Here is a 21,891-nt window from a genome sequence, read left to right as displayed (position 1 = left end):
ATGTATGCACCTGGCTGACATCTTGCTTTTTAGGCCCATTCATGGTTAAGAAATGCAAAAAGGAGCTAAAAATAAAACAAACTCAGCAAAGCCATCCAATTTCCAAATGCTATAAATGGAAATTGTACCTGCTCCTAAACCTTTCCTTTAGGCTCCTCTGGACATTATATAACCCTAAGGCACCAGCCAGCTCTGCCTGACCATCATGGTGACCAAGGCAGAGTCCAAGCGCCCCATCACCACCACCACCACCACACACTGGTACGACGGTTCCTTCTGCTTTCAGAAGGGTCCACAATAGAAAGCAATGGGACGTAGGAGAAAGCTATTAACGGGCACAGTCTTGGCACCAGGAGCCTCATGCTTTGCTGGATTCATTCCCATGATAAAATATCCCTGAATTGTAACAATTCCAGCATTTCCTCTGAAGCAGGCGTCTCGTAGATGGTAAACTTCTAGTCCTTGGGAGGATAAGTAGCAGGCATCCCCATTATACAGCGTGGGTCTGCGCCACGGGCGGCTGGAGTGTCAGTGTTTGCTGGTAGCGCTGTCATGTGGCCCACGACATGGCCGCGCTGTGTTCTTTGGCTTTCATCCTGAGTGCCGCGATGCTGGAACTCTTAAGGTCGGGTTCAGCGTTCAAGTCGTAACCGTTTATTCCAGGTCCCATGCCCGCGCTGCTGAAGAGGCCGCTCATGTGCGCTTGACCAACGTGAGAACCGGGACCTGGAACGCTGAGGAACTCTGAGACTCCCCCAGCGGAGTGCGGATGAGTGTGGGGGGACATGCAGGAGGAGACGGTGTCACATGGAACCACGCAGGCCGGTACTGGAGAACCACCATTGTTATTCCCAATCCAAGACGGGTTCTGGATCTGGAGAAAGGCAACAGATGGAGTAGTGATTAGTGCAGCACAGCAATCTACATACTTACAATTATCTGTACCAAACCTTCTTGTACTACAGTTTTGTCCAATGAGACCCCTTATAGGGCAGATTTGCCATTCAGTGGCATAGGAAAGCTGAGTGGGTACTCCTGTAGGAGCTGTGGGGGTTGCAATGGCAGCAATTTAGGTTGTCACACAGATTTTTCAGGAATAGATATTTTTAGAAAATTTCTGTTACATTCCTCAACCCCACTTTTCAATATCTCTGTTTGGTGTCAGAGAATGGGGACATTATTGTTTATAACTAGAGGCTGTAAACATGTACATACTTAATATTTCTCACAGCTGAGGGTTTGCTACAATTTAATCCAGTCTAGACAACACTCTGTGAGCTACATACATCAGCAGCACAAATCTCTCTCCAGTCCTTAGGGTTTGTTACAATGTTACAGTGCAGGTAAATCCGGCAGTCTGAAGTTCAGACTGTTTATCTAAAAGAGGATTGTCTAGAAGATACAATTATAGCAAACCCTCAGCTGTGAGAAGTATTAGGTCTGTATATGTCTTTAGCCTCTGGTTGTAAACAGGAATGTTTAAGCAAGCAGAGATCTTGAAAATTGTGAGGAATTTAAACACGAAATATATTAGAAAGTCACAGAACTTTACATTATACAAAGGATTAAATGTCAATTTTCATTGCACTGTGAACCCCTCAAAATTCCTGAACAAAAGCAAAGTGAATGAAAGAAATATCCAGCCACAAATTTAGAATGTAAATTTATGAGCGATTGTAATTCAGAATCCATTCTACGTCTACTGTACTTGATTGAATCCAAATTCGTTTTTATCTCCGGCTTTCAGAGCTGCCACAAAATATCTAAAAGCCAATAGACTTTTTTCGATTCCTTTTGATGGTAGAATGCATTAAAAATTGTAACTGGAAACCCCGCTTCCCCCGAAAAACCGCTCAATTAAAATAAAACCCTGTATGACCTGGAGGCACCTCTGCTACATAACGGCTGCACTTAACGCTTAATGCACTGACATGAAGGAGACTATAGAATCCATCCCATGTATAATAATGTCATATATAATACGATCAACTACTGCAACTCTGCAAAAACGTATACCATAAATGCAGAGCCGACGGTTTTCAGTTCAGGCTGGGAGTTCTAGTTTTGCAACAACTTGAGATTCATATGTTGGAGAAGAATGTATCAGGAAAAGCTAGAAAGCAACAAATCCATAACATGAATGTATTATCACAGCAGAAGTCATCTAATAATAATCTTGCAGAGCTGCGTGTAATTTATATTCGCTGCTGTTTATTATAGCCTGTATTCTGCATCTGGTTTATGAACTACATAAAACTACCATACAGGGCCTTCCTAATAGTGCCATGAAAAGCCGACATAATAACACTAAACAAAGCCAGCCTAATAGTAACTCACAGAACCTACATAATACTGCCATACTGAGCCAACATAACAGCACCATACAGAACCTGCATAATAGTGCCATACAGAACCTGCATAATAGTGCCATACAGAACCTGCATGATAGTGCCATACAGAGCCGACATAACAGCACCATACAGAACCTACATAATAGTGCCATACAGAACCTGCATGATAGTGCCATACAGAGCCGACATAACAGCACCATACAGAACGTGCATAATAGTGCCATACAGAACCTGCATGATAGTGCCATACAGAGCCTACATAATACTGCCATACAGAGCAGACATAACAGCACCATACAGAACCTGCATAATAGTGCCATACAGAACCTGCATGATAGTGCCATACAGAACCTGCATGATAGTGCCATACAGAGCCGACATAACAGCACCATACAGAACGTGCATAATAGTGCCATACAGAACCTGCATGATAGTGCCATACAGAGCCGACATAACAGCACCATACAGAACGTGCATAATAGTGCCATACAGAACCTGCATGATAGTGCCATACAGAGCCTACATAATACTGCCATACAGAGCAGACATAACAGCACCATACAGAACGTGCATAATAGTGCCATACAGAACCTGCATGATAGTGCCATACAGAGCCTACATAATACTGCCATACAGAGCAGACATAACAGCACCATATAGAACCTGCATAACAGCACCATACAGAACCTGTATAATAGTGCCATAGAGAACCTGCATGATAGTGCCATACAGAGCCAACATAATACTGCCATACAGAGCAGACATAACAGCACCATATAGAACCTGCATAACAGCACCATACAGAACCTGCATAATAGTGCCATACAGAACCTGCATGAAAGTGCCATACAGAGCTGACATAACAGCACCATACAGAACCTGCATAATAGTGCCATACAGAACCTGCATGATAGTGCCATACAGAACCTGCATGATAGTGCCATACAGAGCCGACATAACAGCACCATACAGAACCTGCATAATAGTGCCATACAGAACCTGCATGATAGTGCCATACAGAGCCTACATAATACTGCCATACAGAGCTGACATAACAGCACCATACAGAACCTGCATAATAGTGCCATACAGAACCTGCATGATAGTGCCATACAGAACCTGCATGATAGTGCCATACAGAGCCTACATAATACTGCCATACAGAGCCTACATAAATGCACCATACAGAACCTACATAATAGTGCCATACAGAGCCGACATAACCGCACCGTACAGAACCTGCATAATAGTGCCATACAGAGCCGACATAACCGCACCATACAGAACCTAAATGATACTGCCATACAGAGCCTACATAATACTGCCATACAGAACCCACATAATATCACCATACAGAACCTACATAATAGTGCCATACAGAACCTACATAATAGTGCCGTAAAGAACCTACATAATATCGCCATACAGAACCTACATAATGCTGCATAACAGAACTTACATAACAGCACCATACAGAACCTACATGATAGTGTCATACAGAACCTACATGATAGTGCCATACAGAACCTACATGATAGTGCCACACAGAACTTACATAACAGCGCCATACAGAACCTACATAATAGTGTTATATAGTGTCCACATAATAGTGCCAAATAGAACCTAACTAACTCTGCTAAACAGAACACACATAATAGTGCCATAGAAAGTCCATATAAAACTGCCAAACAGAACCTACAAAATAGTACCATGAAGAGCCTATGTAATACAGCCAAAGAGAACCTACATAATAGTGCCATACAGTGCCCACATAAAAGTGCCATACAGAGCCTACATAATCGTGTCAAACAGACCTACATAATAGTATTATACAGAGCCTAGATAATAGTGCCATATAGTGAAAATATAACAGCAACATACCTCAGCTCAATAACAGTTCTATATTGTGTCATAATAATACCACAAGTATGTGAGGAGCCATGTAATATATAATCACCAACACTGATACCATGTAATATATAATCACAAATACTAATACCATGTAACACATCATCACCAACACTGATACCATGTAACATATCATCACCAACACTGATACCATGTAATACATCATCACCAACACTGATACCATGTAACATCATCACCAACACTGATACCATGTAATATATCATCACCAACACTGATACCATGTAACACATCATCACCAACACTGATACCATGTAATATATCATCACAAATACTAATACCATGTAATATATCATCACCAACACTGATACCATGTAACGTATCATCACCAACACTGATACCATGTAATATATCATCACAAATACTAATACCATGTAATATATCATCACCAACACTGATACCATGTAACATATCATCACCAACACTGATACCATGTAACACATCATCACCAACACTGATACCATGTAATATATCATCACCAACACTGATACCATGTAACGTATCATCACCAACACTGATACCATGTAATATATCATCACCAACACTGATACCATGTAACATATCACCAACACTGATACCATGTAACATATCATCACCAACACTGATACCATGTAACATATCATCACCAACACTGATACCATGTAATACATCATCACCAACACTGATACCATGTAACGTATCCTCACCAACACTGATACCATGTAACGTATCATCACCAACACTGATACCATGTAATATATCATCACCAACACTGATACCATGTAATATATCATCACCAACACTGATACCATGTAACACATCATCACCAACACTGATACCATGTAACATATCACCAACACTGATACCATGTAACGTATCCTCACCAACACTGATACCATGTAACATATCATCACCAACACTGATACCCTGTAATATATCCTCACCAACACTGATACCATGTAACGTATCCTCACCAACACTGATACCATGTAACGTATCATCACCAACACTGATACCATGTAATATATCATCACCAACACTGATACCATGTAACATATCACCAACACTGATACCATGTAACGTCTCCTCACCAACACTGATACCATGTAACGTCTCATCACCAACACTGATACCATGTAACGTATCATCACCAACACTGATACCATGTAACACATCATCACCAACACTGATACATGTAATATATCATCACCAACACTGATACCATGTAACACATCATCACCAACACTGATACCATGTAACATATCATCACCAACACTGATACCATGTAACATATCACCAACACTGATACATGTAATATATCATCACCAACACTGATACCATGTAACGTATCCTCACCAACACTGATACCATGTAACGTATCATCACCAACACTGATACCATGTAACGTATCATCACCAACACTGATACCATGTAATATATCATCACCAACACTGATACCATGTAACGTATCATCACCAACACTGATACCATGTAACACATCATCACCAACACTGATACCATGTAACATATCATCACCAACACTGATACCATGTAACATATCATCACCAACACTGATACCATGTAACACATCATCACCAACACTGATACCATGTAATATATCATCACAAATACTAATACCATGTAATATATCATCACCAACACTGATACCATGTAACGTATCATCACCAACACTGATACCATGTAATATATCATCACAAATACTAATACCATGTAATATATCATCACCAACACTGATACCATGTAACATATCATCACCAACACTGATACCATGTAACACATCATCACCAACACTGATACCATGTAATATATCATCACCAACACTGATACCATGTAACGTATCATCACCAACACTGATACCATGTAATATATCATCACCAACACTGATACCATGTAACATATCATCACCAACACTGATACCATGTAACATATCATCACCAACACTGATACCATGTAATACATCATCACCAACACTGATACCATGTAACGTATCCTCACCAACACTGATACCATGTAACGTATCATCACCAACACTGATACCATGTAATATATCATCACCAACACTGATACCATGTAATATATCATCACCAACACTGATACCATGTAACACATCATCACCAACACTGATACCATGTAACATATCACCAACACTGATACCATGTAACGTATCCTCACCAACACTGATACCATGTAACATATCATCACCAACACTGATACCCTGTAATATATCCTCACCAACACTGATACCATGTAACGTATCCTCACCAACACTGATACCATGTAACGTATCATCACCAACACTGATACCATGTAATATATCATCACCAACACTGATACCATGTAACATATCACCAACACTGATACCATGTAACGTCTCCTCACCAACACTGATACCATGTAACGTCTCCTCACCAACACTGATACCATGTAACGTATCATCACCAACACTGATACCATGTAACACATCATCACCAACACTGATACATGTAATATATCATCACCAACACTGATACCATGTAACACATCATCACCAACACTGATACCATGTAACATATCATCACCAACACTGATACCATGTAACATATCACCAACACTGATACATGTAATATATCATCACCAACACTGATACCATGTAACGTATCCTCACCAACACTGATACCATGTAACGTATCATCACCAACACTGATACCATGTAACGTATCATCACCAACACTGATACCATGTAATATATCATCACCAACACTGATACCATGTAACGTATCATCACCAACACTGATACCATGTAACACATCATCACCAACACTGATACCATGTAACATATCATCACCAACACTGATACCATGTAACATATCATCACCAACACTGATACCATGTAACGTATCATCACCAACACTGATACCATGTAACGTATCCTCACCAACACTGATACCATGTAACATATCATCACCAACACTGATACCATGTAATATATCATCACCAACACTGATACATGTAATATATCATCACCAACACTGATACCATGTAACATATCATCACCAACACTGATACCATGTAACATATCACCAACACTGATACCATGTAATATATCATCACCAACACTGATACCCTGTAATATATCATCACCAACACTGATACCATGTAACATATCATCATCAACACTGATACCCTGTAATATATCATCACCAACACTGATACCATGTAATATATCATCACCAACACTGATACCATGTAACATATCACCAACACTGATACCATGTAATATATCATCACCAACACTGATACCCTGTAATATATCATCACCAACACTGATACCATGTAACGTATCATCACCAACACTGATACCATGTAACATATCATCACCAACACTGATACCATGTAACATATCATCACCAACACTGATACCATGTAATACATCATCACCAACACTGATACCATGTAACATATCATCACCAACACTGATACCATGTAACATATCATCACCAACACTGATACCATGTAACATATCATCACCAACACTGATACCATGTAACATATCATCACCAACACTGATACCATGTAACATATCATCACCAACACTGATACCATGTAACATATCATCACCAACACTGATACCATGTAATAATATATCATCATCATCAACACTGATACCATGTAATATATCATCACCAACACTGATACCATGTAATATATCATCACCAACACTGATACCATGTAACATATCACCAACACTGATACCATGTAATATATCATCACCAACACTGATACATGTAATATATCATCACCAACACTGATACCATGTAATATATCATCACCAACACTGATACCATGTAACATATCATCACCAACACTGATACCATGTAACACATCATCACCAACACTGATACCATGTAACATATCATCGCCAACACTGATACCATGTAATAATATATCATCATCATCAACACTGATACCATGTAATATATCATCACCAACACTGATACCATGTAATATATCATCACAACACTGATACCATGTAACATATCACCAACACTGATACCATGTAACACATCATCACCAACACTGATACCATGTAATATATCATCACCAACACTGATACCATGTAACATATCATCACCAACACTGATACCATGTAACATATCATCACCAACACTGATACCATGTAACATATCACCAACACTGATACCATGTAACATCATCACCAACACTGATACCATGTAACATATCACCAACACTGATACCATGTAATATATCATCACCAACACTGATACCATGTAATATATCATCACCAACACTGATACCATGTAACATATCATCACCAACACTGATACCATGTAACATATCATCACCAACACTGATACCATGTAACATATCACCAACACTGATACCATGTAACGTATCCTCACCAACACTGATACCATGTAACGTATCATCACCAACACTGATACCATGTAATACATCATCACCAACACTGATACCATGTAACGTATCCTCACCAACACTGATACCATGTAACGTATCCTCACCAACACTGATACCATGTAACGCATCATCACCAACACTGATACCATGTAACACATCATCACCAACACTGATACCATGTAATATATCATCACCAACACTGATACCATGTAACGTATCCTCACCAACACTGATACCATGTAACTTATCATCACCAACACTGATACCATGTAATATATCATCACCAACACTGATACCATGTAACACATCATCACCAACACTGATACCATGTAATATATCATCACCAACACTGATACCATGTAACATATCACCAACACTGATACCATGTAACGTATCCTCACCAACACTGATACCATGTAACGTATCCTCACCAACACTGATACCATGTAACGTATCCTCACCAACACTGATACCATGTAATATATCATCACCAACACTGATACCATGTAACATATCATCACCAACACTGATACCATGTAACATATCATCACCAACACTGATACCATGTAATATATCATCACCAACACTGATACCATGTAACACATCATCACCAACACTGATACCATGTAACATATCACCAACACTGATACCATGTAACGTATCCTCACCAACACTGATACCATGTAACGTATCCTCACCAACACTGATACCATATAACGTATCCTCACCAACACTGATACCATGTAATATATCATCACCAACACTGATACCATGTAACATATCATCACCAACACTGATACCATGTAACATATCATCACCAACACTGATACCATGTAATATATCATCACCAACACTGATACCATGTAACACATCATCACCAACACTGATACCATGTAACATATCATCACCAACACTGATACCATGTAATACATCATCACCAACACTGATACCATGTAATATATCATCACCAACACTGATACCATGTAACATATCACCAACACTGATACCATGTAACATATCATCACCAACACTGATACCATGTAACACATCATCACCAACACTGATACCATGTAACACATCATCACCAACACTGATACCATGTAATAATATATCATCATCATCAACACTGATACCATGTAACATATCATCGCCAACACTGATACCATGTAATAATATATCATCATCATCAACACTGATGCCATGTAACACATCATCACCAACACTGATACCATGTAATACATCATCACCAACACTGATACCATGTAACATATCATCAACACTGATACCATGTAACATATCATCACCAACACTGATACCATGTAACATATCATCACCAACACTGATACCATGTAACATATCATCACCAACACTGATACCATGTAACACATCATCACCAACACTGATACCATGTAACGTATCATCACCAACACTGATACCATGTAACATATCACCAACACTGATACCATGTAACATATCATCACCAACACTGATACCATGTAACATATCATCACCAACACTGATACCATGTAATATATCATCACCAACACTGATACCATGTAACGTATCCTCACCAACACTGATACCATGTAATATATCATCACCAACACTGATACCATGTAACATATCACCAACACTGATACCCTGTAATATATCATCACCAACACTGATACCATGTAACATATCATCACCAACACTGATACCATGTAACATATCATCACCAACACTGATACCATGTAACATATCATCACCAACACTGATACCATGTAACATATCACCAACACTGATACCATGTAACGTATCATCACCAACACTGATACCATGTAACATATCACCAACACTGATACCATGTAACGTATCATCACCAACACTGATACCATGTAACATATCATCACCAACACTGATACCATGTAACGTATCCTCACCAACACTGATACCATGTAACATATCACCAACACTGATACCATGTAATATATCATCACCAACACTGATACCATGTAACGTATCCTCACCAACACTGATACCATGTAACATATCATCACCAACACTGATACCATGTAACATATCATCACCAACACTGATACCATGTAACATATCATCACCAACACTAATACCATGTAATATATCATCACCAACACTGATACCATGTAATACATCATCACCAACACTGATACCATGTAATATATCATCACCAACACTGATACCATGTAACATATCACCAACACTGATACCATGTAACATATCACCAACACTGATACCATGTAACATATCACCAACACTGATACCATGTAACATATCACCAACACTGATACCATGTAACATAGCATCACCAACACTGATACCATGTAACATAGCATCACCAACACTGATACCATGTAACATATCACCAACACTGATACCATGTAATATATCATCACCAACACTGATACCATGTAATATATCATCACCAACACTGATACCATGTAACGTATCATCACCAACACTGATACCATGTAATACATCATCACCAACACTGATACCATGTAACGTATCCTCACCAACACTGATACCATGTAACACATCATCACCAACACTGATACCATGTAATATATCATCACCAACACTGATACCATGTAACGTATCACCAACACTGATACCATGTAACGTATCACCAACACTGATACCATGTAACATATCATCACCCTGCTACTATTTCCTTATTTATGCCTTAGGCCCCCTGCACACGGCCATGTCCGTAATCACGGTAACGGAGGGTGCAAAGGTAGCAGTAGAATACGGGCCCTGGAGCCTGTTTGGGCCAAAGGCTCCTCCGTCACAGAAGAAGACACCAGTGTTATGAGTGACACATGATAATTGGGGGCCCTCTTAAAGATACTGCATTGGGTCCAGGAGCTTAGTTAGGCCTCTGTGTAGTAATGCTATATACTGCTATATACTGCTATATACATTACAGTAATTCTCATACAGGTAACTATGGTTTATTTATTGATATTGTGATGATTATTATTATTATTGTGACATTGGCCGACACCAGGTCGTCTTAGCACGGATGCCCCCTATGTCCATTGAAGCCATGGTTCATATTTCAGCCCCCTCCCCCATATCATCCCCAAGGAGTAAGGGCAGGGGAGTAATCTGGGAAGGAATGCAGAAGAAAAGCCTCCAGATGTGGTTGGGAGAGCCCAGATTCCAGCAGTTCTCCTGCTCATCAAACATTTGACCTCTCTGCCGGGTGCAGCTCATCCCTCCCTCTCCCGGATCCTCTGCTCAGTGATGAAATGCAAAATGACCAGGAAGTCCGAAGTGTCAGGGGCTGTCACCCGCCTCATCTGTCTCTTTAAGGCTTGCAGACCCTCTACCTGCCAGGTGCACAGTGCGGAGGTCTTCTAAAGACACAAGTGCAGATGGCTGCAGGACCGAGCTCAGGCAGTCCATAACAACAGTACTAATGATAATACCTGCAGTCCCATGTAAAATCACAGATTGCATATTGGAAAATTGCAGAGTTGTGGCAATTGAGAAACTTAGCTCTGCTACATCTGTTTTATGCCACATTATATATATATATGCTAATAAACCGTATTCATTTGAACAGTTAAATTGCAAATATTTGGGTGGACAGGCAGACTTTTGTTGCACGCTTCCTTCAAACAGTGATCAAATTTCACATATGGATTTCCATCAGTGTTGCCGACCGTCCGTAAATTTACAGACAGTCTGCAGTCCACAGTCCGCCGTCTATAGCGTCCGGCAGAAAAAAATATCTTGCGGGATTTATTCTCCATCCCCAAAATATACATGCGCAGTGCAAACAAGGGAAGGGTAGCGGCCCGCGGGAAATGCATTTAGGAGCAGGAGGAGGGCGCACAGAGCCAAGTGAATGACGGTCTGAGTGGGGTCGGTGCCGGGAGTGGACCAGTCCAGTCACCTGACCTGAGTCACCTGGCCTCAATACAGTGATGTAAGGTCAGGTGACTCCGTTCAGGTGACTGGTCCACTCCTGAGCCTGCACCGACTTCATTCAGACCGCCGCCGCGATAATTTACTTGGCTCTGCCCACCCTACTGCTCCTAAATGTGAGCGGCGTCAGGCAGAGCGGTAGCGGTGGCAGTGGGGGGTGTAGTGAGTGAGTCGGATTCGCCAATCACTGCCCCACTTGCAGCTTTTCTGCGCCAAGTTAGCCTGAGAAAGCTACAAGCGGGGCTGTGATTGGTCAGTTACTCCTAGCAAACCGCACAGGCAATGATTTTGTAATGTATCCCTAAAAATTTCGGTCTTTCCGTGATTTTTAGCTCAGTCGTCCAGAAATGACTGAAGTGGCGGTTGACGACCCTGATTTCCGTCCGTGCCCGGCACGGTGGTCAGGTGGGGGGTTTATGTTGTATATATGACAGTGGGGAGATGTTTATTTCAGGTATTGACCTCTTGCTGTCAATGTAAATGGCTCATTGGGCAGGTGGGTTCATTCCGCGTATTCACCCGGCTCAGTGAGCATTGAATTCATGTTGTTTATCACCTTTGACGTGTTGCGATCTGTGTTGCCAGGTGTTTGTTACATACTTCCTGTGCATTGGCAGTATATAAGTATTCATATCAGGTGTTATGCTATCTGTATACTTGGCTGTATTGATCATCTATGTAACTGGCTCAGTGAATAAGTGTTGACTTTGAGCTGTTCCTTTATTTGGTTCTGTCGGCAAGTATTGAATGCGTGCCGTTTGTGCATGTGACTCAGTCTTTGATTTCACAATGTCTATGTGGCTCAGTGGGCATGTGACTGTAGCGATCTATGTATTTGGCTCAGTGAGCAAGTTTTAGTCCCTTGGAATCGGTGGGCATGTGTTGATTTTATGTTGCTTGTTTTTTTTAGCTCAGTGAGCAGATGGTTAATGAATTCTGCCTCACTGGAGGTGTAATTGTGATATTCTTTTTTCTTGGCTTAGTGGTCAGGTGTGGTTTCATACTGCTCACCTGGGCATAATTTTCGGCTCGTGTCAGTAGTGGCAGCTCATAGACTGAGGAGAAGTGAGTACGCACTTGCTGCATTTGCCCAAACCTCTCTCTTTTCCTCCACTTCGCCCTTCGGTTCTGGAACCACACCTAGAAAATGAAAAAAGGTCAGTAAGCTGCCGGTAAAGGAACTCAGTATTTATGTAAAACCTGATTGGAGTGATCAGCGGACGGTCCTCAGTAGATGTTAAAACCTGAAGATTTGTTTATGCAGAATAAGACTGAGGTGTCATGGGTGCCGGATTAAGCATAGTGGCTCAGTGGTTACGACTGCTCAGTGGTTACGAGCACCGGGGTCTTGTGTCCAAATCCAATCAGGATGACATCTTTTTGGATTTCACATGTCCTCCCTATGAAACCCAGTGGCCCAAGCGCAAGAGATATGGAGATTAGATTGTAAGCTTCTGGGGAAAGTGTTGACAATCTATGTACAGCACCAAGGACGCCAGAGTCGTCCGAAACGCGTAGGCTCATAGGATCAATATCCCATATTCTTGCACACCAGGACTCCACATTATTGGACCTTTTTAACCAAGACCATTAAACTTGGAAACCGCTTCCATTTTACTTTACCCAGAGCGCTGGATCCAACCTCTCTGTTACCTTTGCTATATACATCGTGTGCCGACACGAGGTCCCGGGCGCTAACAGCGACACCAACATTGTGTCAGGTGAGCTGGAGGATTCCTCTCCATTTCCTTTTTTCTACAGCACCACGGAATATGCTGGAGTTTTACAATAAAAGAAAATCAAAAGACCAACAACGCTTGTCCAGTTTTATGTAACTATCATTGTATAGTGAAACATTTGCAACTTTCTAATATAAACTTATGTATCTGCTTGCTGTCAGTGAATGAAACGATCCTTGAGAACCTAATACTTCTCACAGCTGAGGATTTGTTACAATTGTATCCAGTCTAGGCAATCCTCTGTGAGGTAAATACATCAGCAGCACAAATCTCTCTCCTGCCCTGATAGTTTGCTACAATGTAACAGTGCAGGTAAAATGCATCAATCTGCACAAAAGACTGTTTATCTCACAGAGGATCATCTAGACTGGATATAATTGTAACAAACCCTCAGCTGTGTGTGGCAGACAGAGTATTTTGCAGGCAGAATAAAATCTGCCTTCAAATTCCTTCAGGAACCTGCCTGCGCTTTTTTGCCGCTGCGTTCTTTGCAACGTGTTTTTTGCCCACGGCCATTGAGGACCGCAGGCGAAAAACGCTGCGAAAAATGCCTTTTCTGCCTCCAATTGATTTCAATGGCATGTCAGAGGCGGAACCGTTGCAAGAAAGGACATGCCGCTTATTTTCCACGCAAGCGGTTTTCTTTTTGTCTGAGACAAGAAAACGCGTCTGCTTCCCATTGAAATCAATAGGAGGCGATTTCAGCCATATATTGGCGCTGATTCTGATGCGGTTTCCGCGTCCATACCAGCGCTGGAAAAACTCAGTTTGAACTGAGCCTTAGGTCTGTACAGCTTTTCAGCCATTGAATAGAAACAAGAATGCTCCCATTCACTGACAGCAAGTAGAAAACGTTAAAATGGTGAGGAAACACAAAGTATATCCGACAGTTTCAGAACTTTTCATTATACAACGATTAAGCTTTATTTCCATAACCTAGTGATATTTTCCTCCAGAATGGCGCCGATATTGGTGGCCGCAGCTAATATTTCAGCGTTACGGCAGAACATAGAAGGTTTTCCTCCGGCAGCAGATTCTGGAGAGGAGGTTTTTGTGCCGCCTTTGCTGTTGGTTGGGAGGCACCATTCACCTCACACTATATAAGGGGAAACACACGGATCTGCCGGCGTAACGTGTCGTCTCCTGGTGATGAATGTGACAATGTTCAGAGCTCGGTGATCAATGTATCGGTGTCCTGACATCTGGTGAAGCTGAGCTCTGCTACATCTACAGACCTAGAGCTATAGATCACTCTATCATCTTCTTGTCTCAAATCCTGGAGGAGTCCGTGTCTGTCAAGATGTTTAAATAAAAAAAAATATTTTTTGTTATATCTTTATCCTAGGAAAGTTGGGTGATAACCATGATGGCCGCCATTACAACTTCTGCAAAGGTTGTCACCCAACTTTCCCTGATACCTCAGTTACAAATCTACATCTACAATTAATAACTGGGCAGATCTGTCACCTAGGAGTCTGGATATGTTGAATATCTGCCACCCAGCTTTCCCAGAAACAGATATATCAATGCAGCCGGATAGAATTTCTCATGACTACTCACGACACCCCCCCCCCCCCCCTCCTTATCCCGATGGGTATTCCCATTGTCTATTCATCATCTGTACCAGACACTGGGATTCCAGCGCAGAATCACGTTCCTACAGAGCACGGCATGAGGTTGGTCCGGACCTGTGTAGCCCATTCAACCCATTGGGGGGTGGTCATCAATCAGATACTAGGCATAGGGGCCGTTAATGGTGTCAGGTACTAGGAGAGCCTCCCGGCCTCTGCTTTCCATTTGACATGGTGGGTGAATAGTGAATATTAGGGGCAGCGGTGTCAGATCGGTGACAGCCCTCACACCCAGTAGCGGAACGAGCATGAGAGGGGGGGATATGTGGGTTCAGAGTAAGGCTGGGTTTACACGGCCTATTTACGGACATAATTCGGACGTTTTAACCCCCGAATTACATCCGAAATTACGGCTTGAAAGCAATGGGCTGACGTTTGTCTGTTCACACGAGGCGTATATTTACACGTCGCTGTCAAAAGACGGCGCGTAAATGGACGCCCGCGCCAAAGAAGTGTCATGTCACTTCTTCAGACGTAAATGGAGCCGCTTTCCATTGACTCCATGGAAAACCAGCTCCAGTTACGTCCGTAATGGACGCGGCGTTCAAGCGCCTGCACATGCCGTTACGGCTGAAATGACGGGGCTGCTTTCTCCTGAAAACAGCCCCGTAATTTTGGCCGTTATGGACGCTGCCGTGTGAACATACCCTAAGGGTTTGCGCACACGACCTCTTTTCAGACGTAATGGAGGTGTTTTACGCCTCGAATTACGCCTGAAAAGACGGCCCCAAAATGTCGGCAAACATCTGCCCATTGCCTGCAATGGGTCTTACGATGTTCTGTGCAGACGAGCTGTCATTTTACGCGTCGCTGTCAAAAGACAACGCGTAAAATTACGGCCGCGGCAAAGAAGTGCAGGACACTTCTTGGAATGTAATTGGAGCCGTTTTTCATTGACTCCAATGAAAACCAGCTCCAATTACGCCCGTAACGTTTTTGGAGCTGTTTTTATTTGACCCTATTGAAAACAGCTCCAAAAACGGCCGTAAAAAATGCCGCAAAACGCAGCGAAAACCGCGAGTGGCTCAAAAAAGTCTGAAAATCAGGAGCTGTTTTCCCTTGAAAACAGCCCCGTATTTTCAGACTTTTTTTAGTAAGCGTGTGAACATAGCCTTATGAAACTAATGAGAGAGGGAAAAGATTCAAGATATCCTGCACGCAAACTCAAAAACGTCTCAAAATACGGAGCGGTTTCCAAGGTAAGAACAGCTCCTGATTTTCAGATGTTTTTTTAAGCCACTCGCGATTTTCGCTGCGTTTTTACTGTCGTTTTTGGAGCTTTTTTCGATACTCGATGGAAAACGGCTCCAAAAACGTCCCAAGAAGTGACCTACACTTCTTTTTCGCGGCCGTTTTTTTACGCGTAAAAAAACGCCGCGAAAAGCGCTCCGTCGGAACAGAACGCAGTTTTCCCATTAAAATCAATGAGCAGATGTTTGGAGCCGTTTTGCTTCCAATTTTTTTGGCCCGAAAATAGGCCATGTGAACATACCCTGATTATAAGGCTGGGTTCACACGAGCATGTTACGTCCGTAATGGACGGAACGTATTTCGGCCACAAGTCCCGGACCGAACCCACTGCAGGGAGCCGGACTCCTAGCATCATAGTTATGTACGACGCTAGGAGTCCCTGCCTCTCCGTGGAACTACTGTCCCGTACTGAAAACATGATTACAATACGGGACAGTTGTCCTGCAGAGAGGCAGGGACTCCTAGCGTCGTACATAACTATGATGCTAGGAGTCCGGCTCCCTGCAGTGGGTTCGGTCCGGGACTTGTGGCCGAAATACTTTCCGTCCATGCTCGTGTGAATCCAGCCTAAGTTCCTTCATATAAAGAATTTACCATCCTAGGTGAATACGCTGCTGGAGGTCATTGGGTCTGGTGTGGCCCTTTAAGAGCTATTGTCCCCTGCATTCAGCCCTGTTGTAATGGTCGTGGCCACCTATAATATTGATGAGGTTTTCACTGTATAATCAAAGTTCTGGAAATTTTCTTATATATTTTGTGATTCAATTTCTCATCATGTTCGAGATCTCTGCTTGCTGTCAGCAAATTTTTTTTTGTTTACATCCAGGACGCAAGCACTGCTTACTTGGTTTGTTACAATATATCAATGTAGATAATGCTATGTGAGGTAAATACATCAGCATCACAAATCTTACTCCTGTCCTGATAGTTTGCTACAATGTATCAGTGCAGGTAAAATGTATCAGCCTGGAGTCTGGGCTATTTAGCTCACAGATGATTGTCTAGACTAGATACAATTGTAGCAAACTCTCAGCTATGAGTAGTATTAGTACTGCATATGTGATAAATGTCAGTGGGGGTCCGATCACTGGATTGTTAGAAAGGACCCCTCCACCGCACGGCCACGGCAAGGAGAATAAAGCGTTGGTCGAGCATGCGCGCTGACGATCCATTCAAAGTTTGTGGCACTGACGGAAACAGCCGACGCTTCCAGGGGATCGGTGATCAATGTTTTAGTCTGGAATATCCCTTTAAGGGATTCATAACTAGGCAGGATCCAGAAAAGCTGGGTGACAATCCATGGGCGAGCATCTCGGGCAGCATAATGTGACTCCATCGCGTGGCATCATGTGTGCCCAATATCACAAGCATCACCCTAGAAACATGGCAAAAGGGTGCTTGTGGGGCATGTGCCCTGGGTGCCCGGTGTGGTGCCCACAAGCCTCTCTCCCTTCGTCAGGGTTTATATACAATACAGGACACATAATCTTTGCCCCAGGTGTTGGAAGACCCAGTTACGACTCTGTGTCGCCCCCTCGCCTATCAGGTGAATGGGCGCCGTGCCCTGTGGTTGTGCCAGGATGATACCAGACACTCATCAGTAATGAGGCCGCATTTTTGGTCTTCCCCTAAAAGGAGATTTTTATTTCCGTTATGAGCATTAAAGTTCCTACTGGGACATCGGAGATCTCATCATTGTAGAATCACGGCCCCCCGGGGGTCAACTTATAAATAGGCGTGTGATGGGGGTCCGAGGCAGGTCACACACAGGGTGACCATAAGGCGGCGCTATTAGGATTTATATTGGGATATTTCTCACAGATGACACCCCCGGCTCCCCCTGCGGCCCCTCTTATTTGAGGGGAATCTCAGAGCACACTGTCAGCATTGTGTCCTGGGAAAACAGCTTGGGATGAGAGGGTCAGATAACTTGTGCTTGTTTTCATTACATCTTTAATTTCCTGTAGCCTGTCGTCTTCCCTAACACCACCCCCCATGGATTGTTGGGGAAAGGGATATAGAGGAGGGGGGTAGATCGACATCAACAGGCAGAGAATCCGTCAGATCTAGAATTCTGAATAATTTGAGCTAGGCTTCATGCAGCGGAAGATCAGGGGGTAGCGGGTGTGGAACTACAAGTCCCATCATGCCCGGACACTGCACATAACAACTGCTAAACCACCAGCCGCCCAATATATGCAGAGCTGTGCGTTGTGCTCTCCCTCCTGTAAATTATAACAATATTACGAGTCACACAGTCTACTATGCAGCGGTGGGGGGGGGGGGGGTCTATATTACATCTTTATTATAGAAAGCTCAGCAATAACTGCTGCAGAACCTCTTTTTGTAGAGTAGTCACTGATTAACTTGACGCTTCCCTTTCCTCCAGTCAAGGAGGTTCTACAGCCGTTTAGAAATGTCATCTATGGTAAATTGTCCAAGCTGCTGCAGAACTTCTTCTACAAGAGGAAAAGAGAGCTTTATGCCAGCTTTGAGAGCTAGTTATGGAGGAGATGACGCCGGCTCTGTTATTGATATATCATTTGGATTGTCGGTTTTAGCCTAATAATTGTATAATGAAAAGTTCTGCAAATTTTGAATATACTTTGTTTCAATCCTTTACTAATTTCAAGATCTCTGCTTGCTTGTATATGTACATTCTAGTACTTACATCCAAGGGATGGAAACCTGTGCAGACTAAATATTTCTCACAGCTGAGTTTTGGTAACCATTGTATCCAGTCAAGACAATCCTCTGGAATCCAGCTTGATACATTTTACCTGCACTGATACATTGTAGCAAACAGGACAGGAGATAGATTTGTGTTTAGCTCACAGAGGATTGTCTAGACTGGATACAATTGTAACAAACCCTCAGCTGTGAGAAGTATGAAAGAGTTATTACCAACTTAGAAATTGATGAAGTAGCCACAGGATATGCCATAAATGTTTAATAGATGCTGGTCCGTGCCCTGGGAACCGCAACTATGTAAAGAGCGGGGGTCACCTGACCCCCATTTCGCCTGATGAGGCGGCTGCTCATTCCAGGCGGGGAGTAGTGGAGAGGAGACTGCGCGGCTCCTCATCCTGTTCTACGGGAGTTACGGAAACAGCCGAGCAGCCAACCGATGCCTCAGCAGGCGAAACAGTGTCAGGTGACCCCATTCTTCATATAGGTGCGGGTCCCAGAGCTATGACCCACAACTATTAGACATTTTTTGACATATCCACGGGACATGCCATAAATGTCTAAGTTGTGAATACCTCTTTAAGTCAGGACCATTTTCAGCCTCTAGATGTAAACAAGATTGTTCTCGTTCACTGACAGCAAGCAGACGTCTTGAAAATTGTGAGGAATTGAAACACAAATTATGTTAGGAAGTTGTAGAACGTTTTTTATTTTAAAACGTATTATACTATGTTTACATAAAAGTATATTCGCGCCATCTCCGTAATATAGAAATGTGATAGAATAAGGCTCTGTTCACACGTGTCAGATATTGCAAATCCGACATGAATTCCTACATGATCCGCGGCAGAAATCCGAGGCAGGTGTGCAGCACATTTGCACGAGGATTAACCCCATTGTCATCCTTTCCCTTCATCCACATCCTTTCCCATCCCTGGGTTGAACTTGGGGGCTTATGTCTTCAATCATATGAAGTATGTAACTGTCTATGCAGAGGATTTGGAGCTTTGTATCAGTAAAATAGCTTTGACCTCTATAATGATATATTAGGGAATTAATCAGCACAGAATCTTAGATCTAAAAACAACCTGATGTTCAAGGCTGGACCTTCACTTCTCTCTGTTAGGGTCAGTTCACACAGATTTTTTTTGGCGCTGATTTTGACGCGGAAACCACTTCGGAATCTACTCCAAAAAAACGACCAAAATCGCGACCATTGTTTTTGGTGTTTTTTTCCCGGGCGGCTTTTGGCATGCTGCGGTTTCCGCCCCTGACCTCCCATTGAAATCAATGGGAGGCAGGAAAATCTGTGGTGCTCGTTTTAGAGCATTTTTCACTGCGTTTTTTGCCCGCGGTCCTTGCATTAGCTTCAATGGCCACGGGTGGAAAATGCTGGGAAAAAACGCGGAAAGACCTTAAGGAATTCTGAGGCAGATTTATTCTTCCTCCAAAAAACTGAGTGTGAACAGGGCCTAAGAATGAGTTCTCCAAACTGAAATATATGTAATAACAGCATCTGAGCGGATATCTCCACAGAAAAGCAATATAAAGGAGCAGCGGGCCAGGGGCTCACTCGTAGCTGCGTTATATCCCAGTACCTGCACTCTGGCCTCGGTTAAGTCCGTCCTCATGGCCAGCTGCTCCCGGGCGTACACATCTGGATAGTGCGTCTTCTGGAAGACTTTCTCCAGCTCTTCCAGCTGGTAACTTGTAAACGTGGTCCTGTTCCTCCTCTTCTTTCCTTTGTTACTCTCCGATTCTGACTTATCCATAGACAGGTCACTGCTCGCTCGGTCCTGGGAATTCTTTACCGATCCTTCTTTATTCAGGTATCCACTGTCCATTCCTGAGGGTTCACTATTTGGTGTGAGAGAAGTCTCTTTACCTACAAAAATAAGGAAAAAATGTGTTTTAATAGTTAAATACCAAAAT

At 42.5% G+C, this 21,891-nt stretch overlaps 1 protein-coding gene across 1 annotated transcript in view; it reads right to left on the bottom strand.

The window, feature by feature from the left end:
- Positions 1-221: 221 nt before the first annotated feature.
- Positions 222-21,891, bottom strand: part of ALX4 (ALX homeobox 4) — a 67,918-nt gene continuing 46,248 nt past the window's right edge. The window contains exons 2-4 of the mRNA XM_075837052.1: positions 21,558-21,844; positions 13,662-13,790; positions 222-874 (exon numbers count right to left, since the gene is read on the bottom strand). Of these exons, the coding sequence (XP_075693167.1) occupies positions 551-874; positions 13,662-13,790; positions 21,558-21,844 (740 nt within the window). The 3' untranslated portion in view covers positions 222-550. The remainder of the gene's footprint in view (positions 875-13,661; positions 13,791-21,557; positions 21,845-21,891) is intronic.

Source organism: Rhinoderma darwinii, chromosome 9, assembly GCF_050947455.1.
Source record: "Rhinoderma darwinii isolate aRhiDar2 chromosome 9, aRhiDar2.hap1, whole genome shotgun sequence".
NCBI lineage: Eukaryota > Metazoa > Chordata > Amphibia > Anura > Rhinodermatidae > Rhinoderma > Rhinoderma darwinii.
The sequence above is the reverse complement of the archived record's forward strand: the minus strand, read 5'-3'. Positions and strand labels throughout refer to the sequence as shown.